General features: G+C 41.4%; 1 protein-coding gene across 3 annotated transcripts in view; it reads right to left on the bottom strand.

The window, feature by feature from the left end:
- The window catches only part of dnajc13 (DnaJ heat shock protein family (Hsp40) member C13), a 33,706-nt gene extending 19,859 nt beyond the window's left edge, over positions 1 to 13,847 (bottom strand). For all 3 annotated transcript variants that reach the window (XM_075451911.1, XM_075451912.1, XM_075451913.1), the window contains exons 1-10: positions 13,687 to 13,847; positions 9,368 to 9,448; positions 4,962 to 5,037; positions 3,491 to 3,640; positions 3,095 to 3,136; positions 2,799 to 2,999; positions 2,483 to 2,689; positions 794 to 889; positions 491 to 582; positions 81 to 247 (exon numbers count right to left, since the gene is read on the bottom strand). In XM_075451911.1, the coding sequence (XP_075308026.1) occupies positions 81 to 247; positions 491 to 582; positions 794 to 889; positions 2,483 to 2,689; positions 2,799 to 2,999; positions 3,095 to 3,136; positions 3,491 to 3,640; positions 4,962 to 5,037; positions 9,368 to 9,435 (1,099 nt within the window). In that variant the 5' untranslated portion in view covers positions 9,436 to 9,448; positions 13,687 to 13,847. The remainder of the gene's footprint in view (positions 1 to 80; positions 248 to 490; positions 583 to 793; positions 890 to 2,482; positions 2,690 to 2,798; positions 3,000 to 3,094; positions 3,137 to 3,490; positions 3,641 to 4,961; positions 5,038 to 9,367; positions 9,449 to 13,686) is intronic.
- Positions 13,848 to 14,817: the final 970 nt, after the last annotated feature.

Raw genomic sequence — 14,817 nt, 5'->3', positions numbered from 1 at the left:
GATCAGAGAACTGTAACCGTACACCTTAACCTGCTTAACCACACGGCATAAAAATTATGAATCTCAGGGCTTTGACTCACTAGGAGGTGCTGCCACGAATCTGAGATGCAAACTCTCCACCTCTTCATCCACGGGCATACTCAGCAAACCCCATCTCTGCCCTCTCTGTGTGGGGGCCATCTTGACGCAAACATCCCTGTTGCCTGATGCTCGGACTCCATCGAGCAGGCTGGCTAACAGGGAGTCCCTGCAGACGAACATAGAAGGAAACTCAGCTCAACGCACTGCCAGTGATCAGTGTTATGGGGCGCAGATGATGCATGCATCATGGAGTAAAGGCTATGCAGCCAAAGCACATCCCTGCAAACAAAGTAATCCTGTAAATATGATCAAAAGTACTAAAAAAAGTGGAAATAAATGGGCCCAAAGGTACCAATAAACATCGAAACAAAAACATTGTGCAGCAAAAAAATGCATTATGTATGAGTACCTTTCAGTAGAGGAGTACTTTCTGATCTGACCTCTGATGAATTCAACTGTAAACACCTGAGGGTTGTCTACATCACAGATGAGAGCAAATACCTGAGGGGGCAGGAGACAGAGCACAATGGTGACAAAAACAACAGGCGGAAACGGGGTCGAGTATTCACACCCCAGCTGTTTAACTCACACTGATGCAGTTCATACATAATGAAACAGACAGGCAGTCCAATGCAATACCATCTCCATCTTCAGGAGTTCAACTACACAGGACAGGACAAGGGCCTAAAAAGTTGCTTAGGTCATGACTCACTTCTCCAAAGGGTTTAATGGTGACTATGTTGTATGAAGCTGGGTCTCTCTCCACTAGACAGGTCTCCGTCAAGGCCAGAATACGCTTCACAGGCTCCTGGAAGACACAAGGAGAGCACCAAGGTCGTAATACAGAACACAAAAGTGGAAAAACTGCATTGCAACAGTTGAAACTGATTCAGTCTGTGTTGTGCCCTGGGAAACATGGACATACTGTGCACACTCCTGGAAGCTGGCAGAGTCACAGTGTATTCTGAAAAGCCACATAGACCCATTCACTTTGTTTTATGAGAAAACTGAAGAGTTCTAAACTCATATGGCTGTAGATAAATGTAAATAAAAGCTACATTAAAAGGCCAACGACATCGATATCTGCTCGTCAACTACCACAGTGTTGAAAGATGAGTGTCACCAATTCAGTCTCAGACCAAATGTGAAATATGGTGACAATCTCCTCTTCTGACCTTAAGTTAAAGCAGTGAATAACGAAGAGCTTCTTTCAGACCATTATGATTTCAACTGAACTGGTTAAGACCTTCAGTGCAGACAGTTCAGTTGATTGAATGGAACAAGTCAGCTGTGCTGCTGCAGGGTTGGAACAGAAACCTGCAGCCACACCGGCCCTTTCACGGATCAGTTTGAGAGCCCTGATTTAAAGGGATAGTTCGCCTCTTTTGACATGAAGCTGTATGACATCCCATATTAGCAACATCATTTATGAACATTTTCTTACCCCCTGCTGCGTCCTGTGAGCCGAGTTCCGGCCTCGCTTTGGCGTTGATGAAGGTAGTCCGGCTAGTTGGCTAGGGTTTAAAAAATAAAGCGTTTTGCTTCTCAGAACAATATGCATTCAAAAGAGTAATACATTTGCATCACAAAATCGTTCTCCAGGAAAAAGTCAGACCTCACAATCGCTTGGCGCTATTTTCTCTCCCTTTGTATCACTGCCTGCTGTGTAGACCTTGCAGACCGAAGTGCAGACGGAGCAGTCCCCTGCTTCCGAGCAGTGAACACCGTAACAGGCGCGGCTGTCGGCAGCACGCAGTGATACGAAGGGAGAGAAAATAGCGCCAAGCGATTGTGAGGTCTGACTTTTTCCTGGAGAACGATTTTGTGACACAAATGTATTACTCTTTAGAACGCATATTGTTTTGAGAAGCAAAACGCTTTATTTTTTTAAACCCCATCCAACTAGCCGGACTACCTTCGTCAACGCCAAAACAAGGGTGGAACTCGGCTCACAGGACGCAGCAGGGGGTAAGTCAAATTTTATAAATGATATTGCTAATATGGGATGTTATACAGCTTCATGTCAAAAGAGGAAAACTATCCCTTTAAGTGAAGTCGACTTCTCATATTTGGCATATAACCAGTCATCATGGCATCATTTTAAACTATTGGACATTTATATGAGTTTTTGGTCATAATTTGCTACTAAGGTACACACAAGTATGTATGTAACAATCTCTGCTTTCCCTAATCTGCTCTTTCAATCTACATTGTATCTACACCTATCCTATAAAATCTGACAAAAGGACAAAAAAAACAAGCAAACTAACACCTAAAATAAACAGTTGCATGTTGCACATTTTCAAGAAGAAGCAGCATCTGATAAGTAAGCCCTGGTGTATCTTTGCACCCAACTTTGATGACCATACAGCACAGAGAAAGACAGGCAGAGTGTTCTGACCGGGTGTCGAGGGGTGACCTTCTGCACCACAAACTCGGCCAGAGAAGTGATGCTCTCGTCCGAGCTGTACTTCCCCAACCTGTCTGTTACGAAATCCTCAAAGGTCAGAGATTCCTTCCTCAGACGAAGAGTGATGCCAATAAAGTTTCCTGCGTGTTCTATGGCACTGCGGATTATTTCGTCTCTGTTCTCAGAGGCGAACAGGTGCTGGGAGAAAGATGCGATGAGAGATTAGAAGAAAAAAAAAGGCAAAGAATATCTACATTTTGTAAAGAAACTCATTAAAACTAAGTACAGAAGCATAATGCAAACACACCAGCCTGCTGAAGCCACCGTAAAGGATGCAGAATCCTCCCTGGTAATCAGAAACCTCGACGAAGCCCTCTACATTTCGGTAGTCATAGGAGCACACCACTCGGTTGGTTTGGGGGTCGATCTGGTCGATGCCTCCAGGTGTCACCTCTAAACTCACAGCTTTCCGGGTGTCACTCCAGTGATGCTTGTAGCAGTTGTAACGCTGTGAACATTATGGCACAAATGTTGAGACAGTCGGCACAAACCGGGTCTTCACCTTCTCTCTTTATTAAAAATATTTCGGGCAGCAGTACTTACCCTGCCAGTTATCTTCCCCTCTGAAAACTCTGTTCTGAATCTCTGTCAATAAAAGCACATGAAGACATCGTGATTACCAGCATAAACACCATAAACAGGTTCCAAGCTTGCATATTAACACACAGTTTGATGGAGAAACACCCATTCTTTGCTACTTAATCTGAGTGACTCCATTTCCTCCCAACAACTAATTACCCGCTGATCCATGTGCAGTCCACAACAACAGTAAATCAGTCATTTGCAATTACTGCATTCTGGGAAATTACATCAAAAGCTGCAGCCATAAGACTTCTAGAAAGTGTGAATATCACCATATCTGAGATCTTTTGAGAACCATGTGCATGAGATCTATTACTGAGCAACGGCAGTGACACAGCTGTGCATGTTTCTTCTTACCAGGGCTTCTGTGAGGAGCTCTGTCCGGTGCTCCGTTGAGAATTTGAGCGTTTCAGACTTCTTCCCACTCCCTTTGCGGAACGTGAGGCTGAATTCTGTACCCTGACCTTTTCCTACCGGACCGATACCACAGATGTCTCCATAAGGCCACTGAGAACAGATGGACAAATAACACATTAATCAACATACTGTTAAAAAAAAAAAACACGTTTCAGCTACACGTAAAGTCCACCGTACTTAAAACTTACGAGCACAAAATACAGTTTAAGGGGAAGTTTAGTGTTTTTAAACCTGGTCCTTATTTCTGGCATAAAATACGTTCATCTACTCACCGATAACAGTTTGGTGAAAGTCGGCGTCCTTCGGAAGATATTTAGATCACTGGAGATCGGCGTATATCCATATAACGGGAGAGAACAGGGCAGAGACAATACAGCCTCTAAATAAGGCATTATCTGACCAATGAATGAATGAACGCATACTATTGCACTGTTAGCTCAGAGCTGCCGTGTTGTTGTTATCTGGGGCTTTATACACAGCTCATTTACTCCGTGCTCTGTGACAGTCGGCTATCTTCACACAGAGTTTTCTACTGATAGTTTTGGCAACATGGCAGGATATTTATCAGATTTTGACAACGTGGACGACGACTTTGAGTACGATGGACGTCCTTACCGGAGTGAATGAGCTGTGCTGCAGCGGCATGCGTTGATAACGTCATCCCACTAGATGCGTGTGTAGAAAGCCCCGGATAACAACAACACGGCAGCTCTGAACTAACAGTGCAATAGTACGCGTTCATTCATTCATTCGTCTTTAAGTATTGGTGAAATAAAGACAGATAATGCCTTATTTAGAGGCTGCATTGTCTCTACCCTGTTCTCTCCCGTTATATGGATATACGCAGATCTCCAGTGATCCAAAAATATCTTCTGAAGGACGCCGACTTTCACCAAACTGTTATCGGTGAGTAGATGAACATATTTTATGCCAGAAATAAGGTCCAGGTTTAAAAAAAAAACAAAAAAAAACTAACTTTCCCTTTAACACATCTTATAATGCTACTATATACAGTGGAGGTTGGTCTTCAAAGAAAAAATTATAATTGTACACTATATTATTTAAACACTGCTTATGAATGCTAAACAGAAAGTGTAAATTATTGCAGCATCTTCATGGAAAATAGCAAAATTCAATTATGCAATAATTAGTTTGAATAACCGGCTTAATGTGGGGGTTGTTGCATGTCTAATGGGTATTGATGATATGTTTTATGTCCTAATCAGCGTTAAGACACGTTTCCGCCGGCACATCGTAGCGTAGTGAAGGCTGAGCACAAGTTAAAAATACTATTTACGCTTTTAGCAAACAAGTAATGCATTTCCAATGGATTTTCAATAGTCACATGGAGCCGAGAACAGAGAGACTACATAGAAGAGGTTCCTATGTGACCACCGAGTTGCATACAGACCTGATTTGTTACTTCTAGCGTGGTAGGGTTGTAAGTGGTAATGCCATGTGTCCCCACTGAGAAGACGCGCTTGTATCTGCAACACAAAGATTGAGTGAGAAACGTGGCCCACCCAGTGCCCAACCGCACATGGAAACAACACCTACAACAGCTCAGACAGTCACACAACATTAGCAGTGAATGTGCAAAACAGGGTGACTGCGTGGTAAGATACAGATCCAGTTCCCCTGACAACCGTGAATGTCAATGCATTCACTTTGCTTCATTTCTTGTGCGCTTTATTGGCAGAAATGTGTTATAAATACAGCTCGCTTTGCAGCCTGCTGCGAGACAATGATGAGCCAAGGACAAGTGACATCATCGGTACAGAGTTACCAGACTCGGGTTTGTCTGTTTCCAGGCATTTCTGTGAGCCAGAGACTGAGATAAGACACAAAGAGAGTGACATCAACTGCCTGCAAACACTTCACCGGCCCTACACTTGAGGAAAGGGGAATAATATGAAGGTTTAATCCTTGCTGTTACCATTCTCCTGCAGCTTCTCATGGAGGAGAATGTGCTGCTTTTCCTATTATTCTACGCTAGCTCTTTGACTAAATTCAAAAGAAAAACTAATCATCTCTTTTAGCAGACATGAGTCACTTCTTAACACTAAAGTAACAAACACTAATTTATGGGAACAGTAATGAGAGTGGGGCTTTCTTGCATTGTAGGAAGGAAGTGTAAAATGTGCACGTGTACGAGCACACAGATACGTCCACCATGTGTGCTGGCTTGTGGTTTGGCAACCATTTCATTTGGCCTGTTTTTCTAATTCACCACATTCTGTACAGTGATCAGAGGATTGTGTCATTTAAGGGTTTGGGTAAAAAACGTTGAGGTTTTTTTTTTTTTTTTTTTTGAGAGTGACGTCTGAACAGAGTGTTAAATAATGTGTTAAAGTGTCGTATCTGATGTGTTCATTTAGCACTAAATAGCTCTGTTCGCCCGCACACTGAACATGCTGACTTGGCTACTTTCCTTTAGCACGTCCTCATTGAGCTGAGATAAGAGGTCTGGTGAAGTTGCCATTTAAACAGCTGCTATTCTGTCAAGACACAGCCTAAAAGGAAGTATGATTGAGCGCTCATTTCCACATAACGCATCACAACTTGTGAATGAATGACAAACTCAATTAGAACGGACAGGAAGTGGCCTGAGGCAAGGCCAGAGTGGAACATACCAATGTCACATCCTCATAGGGTACGGCGGGCTAACATTACATTAGAGTAAGAAAATCAGAGGACGACTGACACATCAGTTTGGCCTGTTCAACTGCACCAAAACCACCAGAATCAGTGGAATCCGGGGCTAACGGCAGCCAGATACACAGGGACAAACATTAGCTTTGCATGGAGGCTTAATAGTTCCTTCTTTAAACACGACAGTGCGATACCAGCATGCTTTGCAACCAGACAGCAGCTTCACATAGTTGCTTATATTAAGAAACCCAAGCACATGGCTAATCATACCAATGCATCAGCAGCTTCCCCCCCACTCCAAATGACTTCTATTACATCTTTTCTTTATTAAAAATGGATCAAAAGTGAGACTCTAGCACACATTGCATCCCTGATCGAACCGCCTCTTCTTCTCCACCATACAGACGTTTTGAGCTACAATACGGCCATGATTCCTCTGATCTCCGGGTGTTGCCTCTCGACATTTCTTGACCTTGGTGCCAAGAGGCTGGCTCAAATTGAGCGTCCGTAAAAAACCTAGTTAATTATTCATTCGCTGTGGCCTGACTTTATTCAGTTCTATTTTAGTGTACAGGCAATACTCAAACATCCTTAACCAGTGTGTTTTTATGGTTGCGTCTCCATACGTACTTTATCCAGTGCCCTAATTTTAAGTACAGAGTTTATCTGCAAAAATAACATAACAGCATAAAATGACCAATGCACCAAGAGCCTCTTCAGACGGCCGAGTCTGAGACAAACATATGAGAATGGACCTACAGAGACATCAGCTAAACCTGTTGTGTTTATTCGACATAACATCTGAATGCATTACACATGCATGTTACACTTCACATGGTCATAATACAGCGTGTCTTCAATGCTCTTCTTTCCTTCTATGGTTTCATAATACAGTACATTAGGCAACTTCCTGCATCCTGTGCTGGATTCCTCACGACTGCCTCCCGTCTTTAAGCAAAAAAATATGCTCCATTTCTCACAGAGAGCATTAAGTCGCAGATCTGTTATGTTGGTCAACAAAACATAATCTCCCATCCGAGACTCAACACAAACACCAGATTACAGAAAAGCAAAAAGTGATGAAAGACAGCTGACTACAAGTGCTGTAATAGACAAACTAAACAATGGAGAGAGCCAACGAATAAACTGAAAACCTGCAAATATTAGCTTTGCATGGAGGCTTAATAGTTCCTTCTTTAAACACGACAGTGCGATACCAGCATGCTTTGCAACCAGACAGCAGCTTCACATAGTTGCTGACAACACAAGCAGCTCATCCTATGTGCTGGTATTTAAAATTATGTTTAAGCTTGTTGTTTCAGTGCCACAGAAATATGAAGGTATTCAAAGAAGAGTCAAAGTAGACATTGCTTTGCATATCCAACCACAAAGGAAATGGTAGAGAAGTGCTCTGCTTGAAAAAAAAAAAAGTAAAACCCTTAAATGTGAGAGACAACGTCGCCTACTCGCACAAACATTCAGGGAAGAGTTGCCTTTCACTGGAAGGACACACAGATGAAGCTAATCTCTACAACTGCAGTCACAAGACTTAAATTAACCACGATCATGAGAACAGAGAGGCGGGGCTACTGCAACTGTTACTAAATCTGCCGGTAATTAAGACGCTCAGACATCAAACAGGATTACGTCACAAAAAAACAACACTAACAAACACTTCTGTATGTGTGTAAAAATTAAACCAGGCAGGTAAAAGGGAAAACTATGAGCTAATATACAGTTTTTAACTTTTACCAACCGGTCTGCCACATTGTGCCATTTATACCATTTCTGTCTATGTCTTAAAACTAGAAGCTGAACCCTAAGTGGTTTATATTTCCTGTTTTTAATGTGTACTCGAACAAATCAAAGTGAAGATATGCATGAAATATTTTTGCCTAATTTAGTTTCAAATTAATTTCATCTTGTACTCTAACATCCACCAAGGAGCAGTAGACTGACACGTATAGCTGGTAAACAGCAGCAAGAAAAGAGAATATGCAAACGCTCAGTCCTTCTCTAGGCCTAACAGAGCTCTGGTTGCCTGAATTCAAACCACATTTATTAAACCACACAAATGTATTAAACAAGCACAAAATCGTTTCATTTTCCTTTGCTCACTTCCTCTATATGTACATTTTTCAGGCCTCTCCCTCAACTTTGTGCCTCGTAAAAATTACTTTCAAATACTGATGTCGCCGATTTAAGATGACTGACACAAATGGCTGTTCACTGAAGCTTGGTAGTGAATGACCCACATTAAACTCAGGCCCAGAGGAGGGTCACGACACGTGCCAGCCAATTCAGACAAACCACCACAGGAGGGGGGCTTTAAACTGCGTTGCTCTGCTGCTCCGATGTTCGCCTTGCGTCCACACTCGTCTCTGCCGGTCAGGAAGCATTAGCAGGATGAACCAGCGATGATGGCTAATGCTCTTCAGCCCTGCTTAAGTTACCAAAGTCAATGGGAGGCTTTAATGGGACGCAGGCATTTAGAAAGCAGGTATTGGTAATGTGATCCCACTAGCCCATTGCTCAAGCTGGAGCTTGTCCATTCTATTTGCTTCAAGGGCCTCCAAGTATCTACATAGAAGAGTTTCTGATTTGAAATACATTTCATGCAGGGAAAGAATTTGCATACTACTACTTTTTTACACAGAGGTTATATTTACTCAGTCAGTTTAAGGTGCTGATGATCACACTGGGTACCTTGTGACAGCAGGATAAGGCTGTTATGTCCAACTACAGTCTTTACAACTAATTGTCCTTTTGGCAGCTGCTCAAGTAAACAATAGGTTGTCATCTATAATAGCTTTAATCAAAATCTGATACAGAGTTCATGTAAAAGAAATAATATATGTAACCTTGGATTTACTCGCCAGAAAACAAATGCATGTCAATACAGAGACGTCATCCTGCGTTGGACTAGTTTCATGTTCTGTTTGCTGTCAACATCTGTTACTTTGAGTTACTTTTCATTAGATGATGTAGCTCTACAAAGCACATCAATCGCATCACTGCTGACAGTGGTCTGCAGGCCTGTTATCCTTGTTTAACATAAGGAAGTCAAGCACCAAGTCAGGATTTCAGGGTTTATATCAAACTAATACATAGAGGATGTAAAATAGCCATCTTTGAGGTTAAAAAAAAGGCAAGTTGTGGCCTTACTTTCCCCTCCAGGAGTGTTTGGTAGTGTAGAAACAGGCCAGGTCTTTGTTCTCTTTCACGACATTCATCTTTTCACAGGACCTGCAACACAGAGGGAGAGTTATAATAACCAGGAGGAAACAATAAGCTACATTTTCAACACAGAAACACAGTCTTAATTAAAGTCTTTTCTTGAGAATGGTTGTTGTATTACTTGCTACACTTCAAGTTGCCAGAAAAATGCCGCCGATCCCTTACAAGTCATTACTACATCGAGTTTATTAACCATACAGCTGTAACACACCGCGACACACACTTCTCACGGTCATTCAACATTTTTCAGCTCAAAGAGAGTTTACCATCAAACGCCCCCTCAGCTATAGCAGTGTGTAAACAGCTATTATCCAACTACAGAGTGGTGCATCACGCCATGACCAGCTAATTCCACAGTTACAAGCTATAACATCAATTCAGATGGTAGCACATGACCTGCAGTTTGTTACTTTTTAAAGCTAAAGGCAAAGCTCGGTGAGATTAAAAATCTCCGGGCCAACAACCATAAATACTAAAAAAAAAAAAACTTGTTACTATTTTGTTCAATGCTAAAAAAAAAAAAAAAAATAAAAAAAAAATAAAAAAAATCAGAGAAACATATGAAACAGTGAAAGTTAGTGAAAGACTTAAAGAATAAGCCTTTAAACTGATGATTCTGTTTCCAAATCATATAAAAACATCTCTAATGTGATTAGTTTATCAAGTTTCATGTCTTTTTTGCAAGGTATTCCAAGCAATGGGAGCAGCATATTTCCCATTTCGGTCCAGATATTCGGAAAAGTTAAAAGAAATAGATCCTGGGACCGTAGACTAAAGCTCCCTGTATCCTGTCGCCTCATATAGGTTAAAAGATAAAAGATAGAGATTTTAAATGATAATATGCCAATTTTCCAGCCTGCGAGAGGACTTTCTATTTCTATTGGCCTTTAAAACCAGCTTTAAACTGTAAGTTATTCTGAACTTTGTTAAAAGCGAGCTGAAGCTTGGAGAGAGCCTGGTGTGGTGTGGCTGCTGTGCAATTCAGGACTGTGTCGTCAATGATAATGAAGAGAAGTGGACCGAGGGCCGAGCCCTGAGGTACGCCTTTAGTTACTGCAATGGATTAGGAAGTTAAACCGTCTGCCTGTACACATGAAGTTCTGTTGGTGAGATAGTTACTGAACCAGTTCACAGCCTGTAATATGTAATAATGTGATCAAAAGCTTTGGACGAGTCAATGAAAAGATCTGCACAGTGTGGCTGCTGATGAGAGTTTCCAGTTAGCCAGGACACACAGTTTGGAGATTGGACGATAGTTGTTTAGTTGTGCAGCATCTCCTCCAATGAGAGGTTAAAAAGATGAGTGAGTAAAACCAGCTGCCAGCTGCAGGAAGTATGGTTCCAGGTTGTCTGGGCCAGCAGATTTTGGAGTGTCCAGGAGCTCTGTGCACCTCAGAGACAGTGAAATAAGTAAAACTCAAACACTGAGATCTAAAAGCGTGCATGTCAGAACCCACATCTGCGAGTCACCCATGCGTAGAGGTGACAGTATCAAATAAATGACCGGAGGCAATGAAATGCTCGTTAAAAATATCAAGCAAATTTCAGCTTTGCCTTCAATTCGTCTGGAGTCCTTCATTATGCATGACGAAGGCTCCGCAGCTGTGCTGTCATCAGCTGAAGATCTGATGGTCTTCCAGAATTTAGATGAATTATTTAAATTTTCAGAGGTTTCCGTAATGAAATGATCAGCTTTAGCTTTCCTGATTGCAACAGTACATGCACATACATTTAGAAACAACACAGTGGTCACTGATGGCGTCGGCAAATACAGAAGCAGATGAATATTTGCGTTTGTTATAATTAGATCTATAATGGAGGATTTTTCAAGTTGGGTCTTGTGGGGCCGTCAACAATTTGAAACAGGTTCGTGGAATCACAGAAAGCTTTAAATTCATCAGATACTGGTTGCAACCAGTTCCAGTTTAAGTCAGCAATGATTAATTATTGTTACTGGCATGCTTTTCGATGCCTTCAAGCTCTCCCTTGTGGATGCATTTTTTTGCAGGATCACGATGAAAAAAGGCACCCTGGGGGGACTATTGGGATAAAACTTACTACGCACAAACAGATACAAAACAGTACAACAAAGAACCAGATGAGTATGTGTCAATTAAGCCAGCGATTGTCATTTATCCCCACCGGATAAGAGGTTAGACAGTGTCTTTATGTTTGTCCAGGAGCATAATTTAGGTAAAAAGGTTAAGTAACTGTTAACAAGTGTAAAATTAAGGCTTCAAAGACAAAGCAATCCCAGGAACACAGAAGAGCAAAAGGAAGGAATAACAGCCTCTCCTATCCTCAGTGCAGTAATCTGCTAACGGCTGCACTGTGACAAGGGGAACCTGTGTCAGCACTCTGCCAGGATCCTGGAAAAATCCAACTTCAGTTTTCCTTCTGCCCCATTTCAGTGTGAGAATGACGCAGCAAGCAGCAAAAATAAGCCCAAACTTGGATTTCTTTTTCATTCAGCAAAGGGACAAGTGTCCTAAATGCCTTAGAAACTTAAAAAAAAAACAAAAAAAAAAAAACAGCTGGATGACTTTATGATCCCGTTGCAGAAACACAGTGATCATTTCTTTCTGTTTTTTTTCAAACATGGGATTCATGGAGCAGCATAATTAATCTTATCCTGAGCAGGAGCTGACAGCACACACACAACAGGACATGCTGGCATCAAGGACTGCATAGTTAGCTCTTTGCAGCAGCAGAGGGTTGTGCACTTTTTATTATATTACAGCAATGAGTTTACTGTGATGAGTGTAAAAAAAGACCAAGCCAGATGCCAGGATTGGGTCATATGATCGACCCCTCCCGGGTCTTATGGCTTGAATGCGGGTCAACTGCAAATCATTCACGGGCTATTCTTGACAGATTTAAACAAAAAACAAAAAAAAAAGGACATTTTCTCTTAATGGGATGCAGCATAGACCAAAGCACGTAGCATACACACAACAAACGGCACTAAACAGATTGCTAACATAACTGTTGCTGTAACGTGGACAGTTCTGTGGTTGTTACAATCTCACTGTGCAAACTGGCACTTGCTTTCAACCGCATACTCCCGCTAAAGGGACTGAAAGAAACCTAAATGTAAACAGCTGAAAACAGACTGACAGTGCCGACTGTTCACCCACTAACTACAACGTGAAAACTTTAGTATTTTCAACTATGTTAAAAGGTTAAAAAAAAACAAAAAACAAAAACACTTGTTTGCTTTAGTGAATCAAAGATAATTGAAAAACTACCTAAGCAGCAGTGTGAGTACAAAGGTCAAACTGTCATGTGCCTTTACATCAGGACATGGCCCCAATCATTTTTATTAGTCCTGTTAAAATCATGTATTTTGATGATCCCTCAAACACTAAGTAAAACTAAACAATGGGTAGCTTTGGCCATGAAATGAACACATTTGGGTGAGTGCATCTGGACCCTGAGAGTCATATAATCCAATATTATATTACATATACAAAGCCAAACATATAACGTGGATATCAGTGACAAATGTATCGAGATTTTCGTGTGTAAAGCTTTTTTTCTGACCCAAAGATATGTTGAAACACCTCACTGTGCCAGATATATGAAGCAATCTTTCAACCAGCACAGGAACTTAAAGACTAGGAACTTACTTCACATACACAGAGTAATGGATCTCTTGCTTGCAATATATCAGACACACACACACACATATATATATATATATATATATATATATATATATATATATATATATATATATATAAATAATCAACCTGTGGAGTTTTTTACACGACAGACTAGAAATATAAAGAGTAGAGGGATGTGAGAAGCGTTAAAATGACCAATGCCACTTAAGTCCATCCGAGGATGTGCGCTGGCCCCCGATCTGTCAAGTAAATCCATGACAAACAGCATTAACGTTACCTGTCTCTCAAGAAGCTAACCCAACTCTGCTCCATTGCAACAGGCCTCCAACGGTAACTGTCTGGCTAAAAACAAACACAGCAGCCCTCCTTTGTGATGTCGACACTAATGCTCCACCTAAGTAGAAGAACAACGATACTCCAAACGCTTTTGTTATCAGCGTTTGTTTGTCAAATGCACAAAAGGGGCTGTGGCAGGCCAATATTGGATTAGCCACAAGATAGCGGCTAGCTAGCACATCAATTTGGTCTTATAGGAGAGCTAGCTAGACGCTTTAGCAGCGGAGTTCAATCAAGCAAATGCGAAGAAGAAAAAAAGTGGCACATGCTAACGGATGCATTTACCTGTCAAATCGCAAATGGGTGTTAATCGTAGCCGTCCCTCAGCCCCCCCACCCTCCTCTGAGTGCGGCCAGTGCTTCTCAGTTTTCCCACTCTGATGCTGAAGGTACTCAGTTGCGCCCAACGAGACTCAGGACGCTGCCATATTCCTGATACCAAAAGCGTTCCACTGCGCATGCGTGAGGCCTGCCTGTCATGCGGCTGTCAGCTGATTGGTTTGTCTGGCAGCGGAATTATCGGGGGACCTGACCTCAGATCGGTGTTTCTTTCGTTTTTCCTCAGTCTTTGAATTGACGGATACTACCGAGGCAGATCTTGGAGCGGTTTACTGTAGCCGTCTACTGCGGAACGAGTTTAGTAGCGGTTTCTATAGTTTCCATTTGTGCTAATTGAAAGGAAACATTGAATAACCGACCGTATGAAAACAAGAGCGACATCAGCAAATACATTAACCGTTTACTGCAAGTGGAAATTACACGGACAACACAGACAACCTAATCACGACTGATAAAATATCGTTGAATTCTAACCGCACCTAAACCGAAGAATTGGTTATATTTGGCCGTTTCCCTCTATTCCGACATTTATTCCCGTGCCGATTGTTTCAAGGGTGGAATTTTTGGGAAGAATACTTAATATTGTTCATTTAAGAGTTTTTAAAGGTATGTTTTTGTATAAACAGCATGCTAAGTAAAAACAGAAAAATATATACCTGGGTTAGCTACAACTATTCTGCCATCTAGGGACACTCTCCCACAAATGCAGCAATATACCCTGACTTCACTGAGAGTAGAGCATGCATGAAATACAACAACACATCTGCCTATAAAGACAAACACATGAACTTATGTGTTCTTCATGTCAGAAATACTTTAAAATGCAAGCTATTCACCAGCCATCAACAGATATTACAGTGAAATACCAGTCATTTAACACTCTTGAGGTGCTCAGTTGAATGCGTGTTGGCTTGGGAGTAACTTCAAACTGAATTTACTTATAAATAACATATAATTACCTATAATCAACAAATATAAAACTATATATTCCTTTCTTATCCGCTCCACTCATAGTAGGCAACATTGAAGGTTAAAAATGTTCATGCTTGCATTCCATATTTTTTATTAATCATCTAAT

Source organism: Odontesthes bonariensis, chromosome 20, assembly GCF_027942865.1.
Source record: "Odontesthes bonariensis isolate fOdoBon6 chromosome 20, fOdoBon6.hap1, whole genome shotgun sequence".
In the NCBI taxonomy this organism is placed as follows: domain Eukaryota; kingdom Metazoa; phylum Chordata; class Actinopteri; order Atheriniformes; family Atherinopsidae; genus Odontesthes; species Odontesthes bonariensis.
The sequence above is the reverse complement of the archived record's forward strand: the minus strand, read 5'-3'. Positions and strand labels throughout refer to the sequence as shown.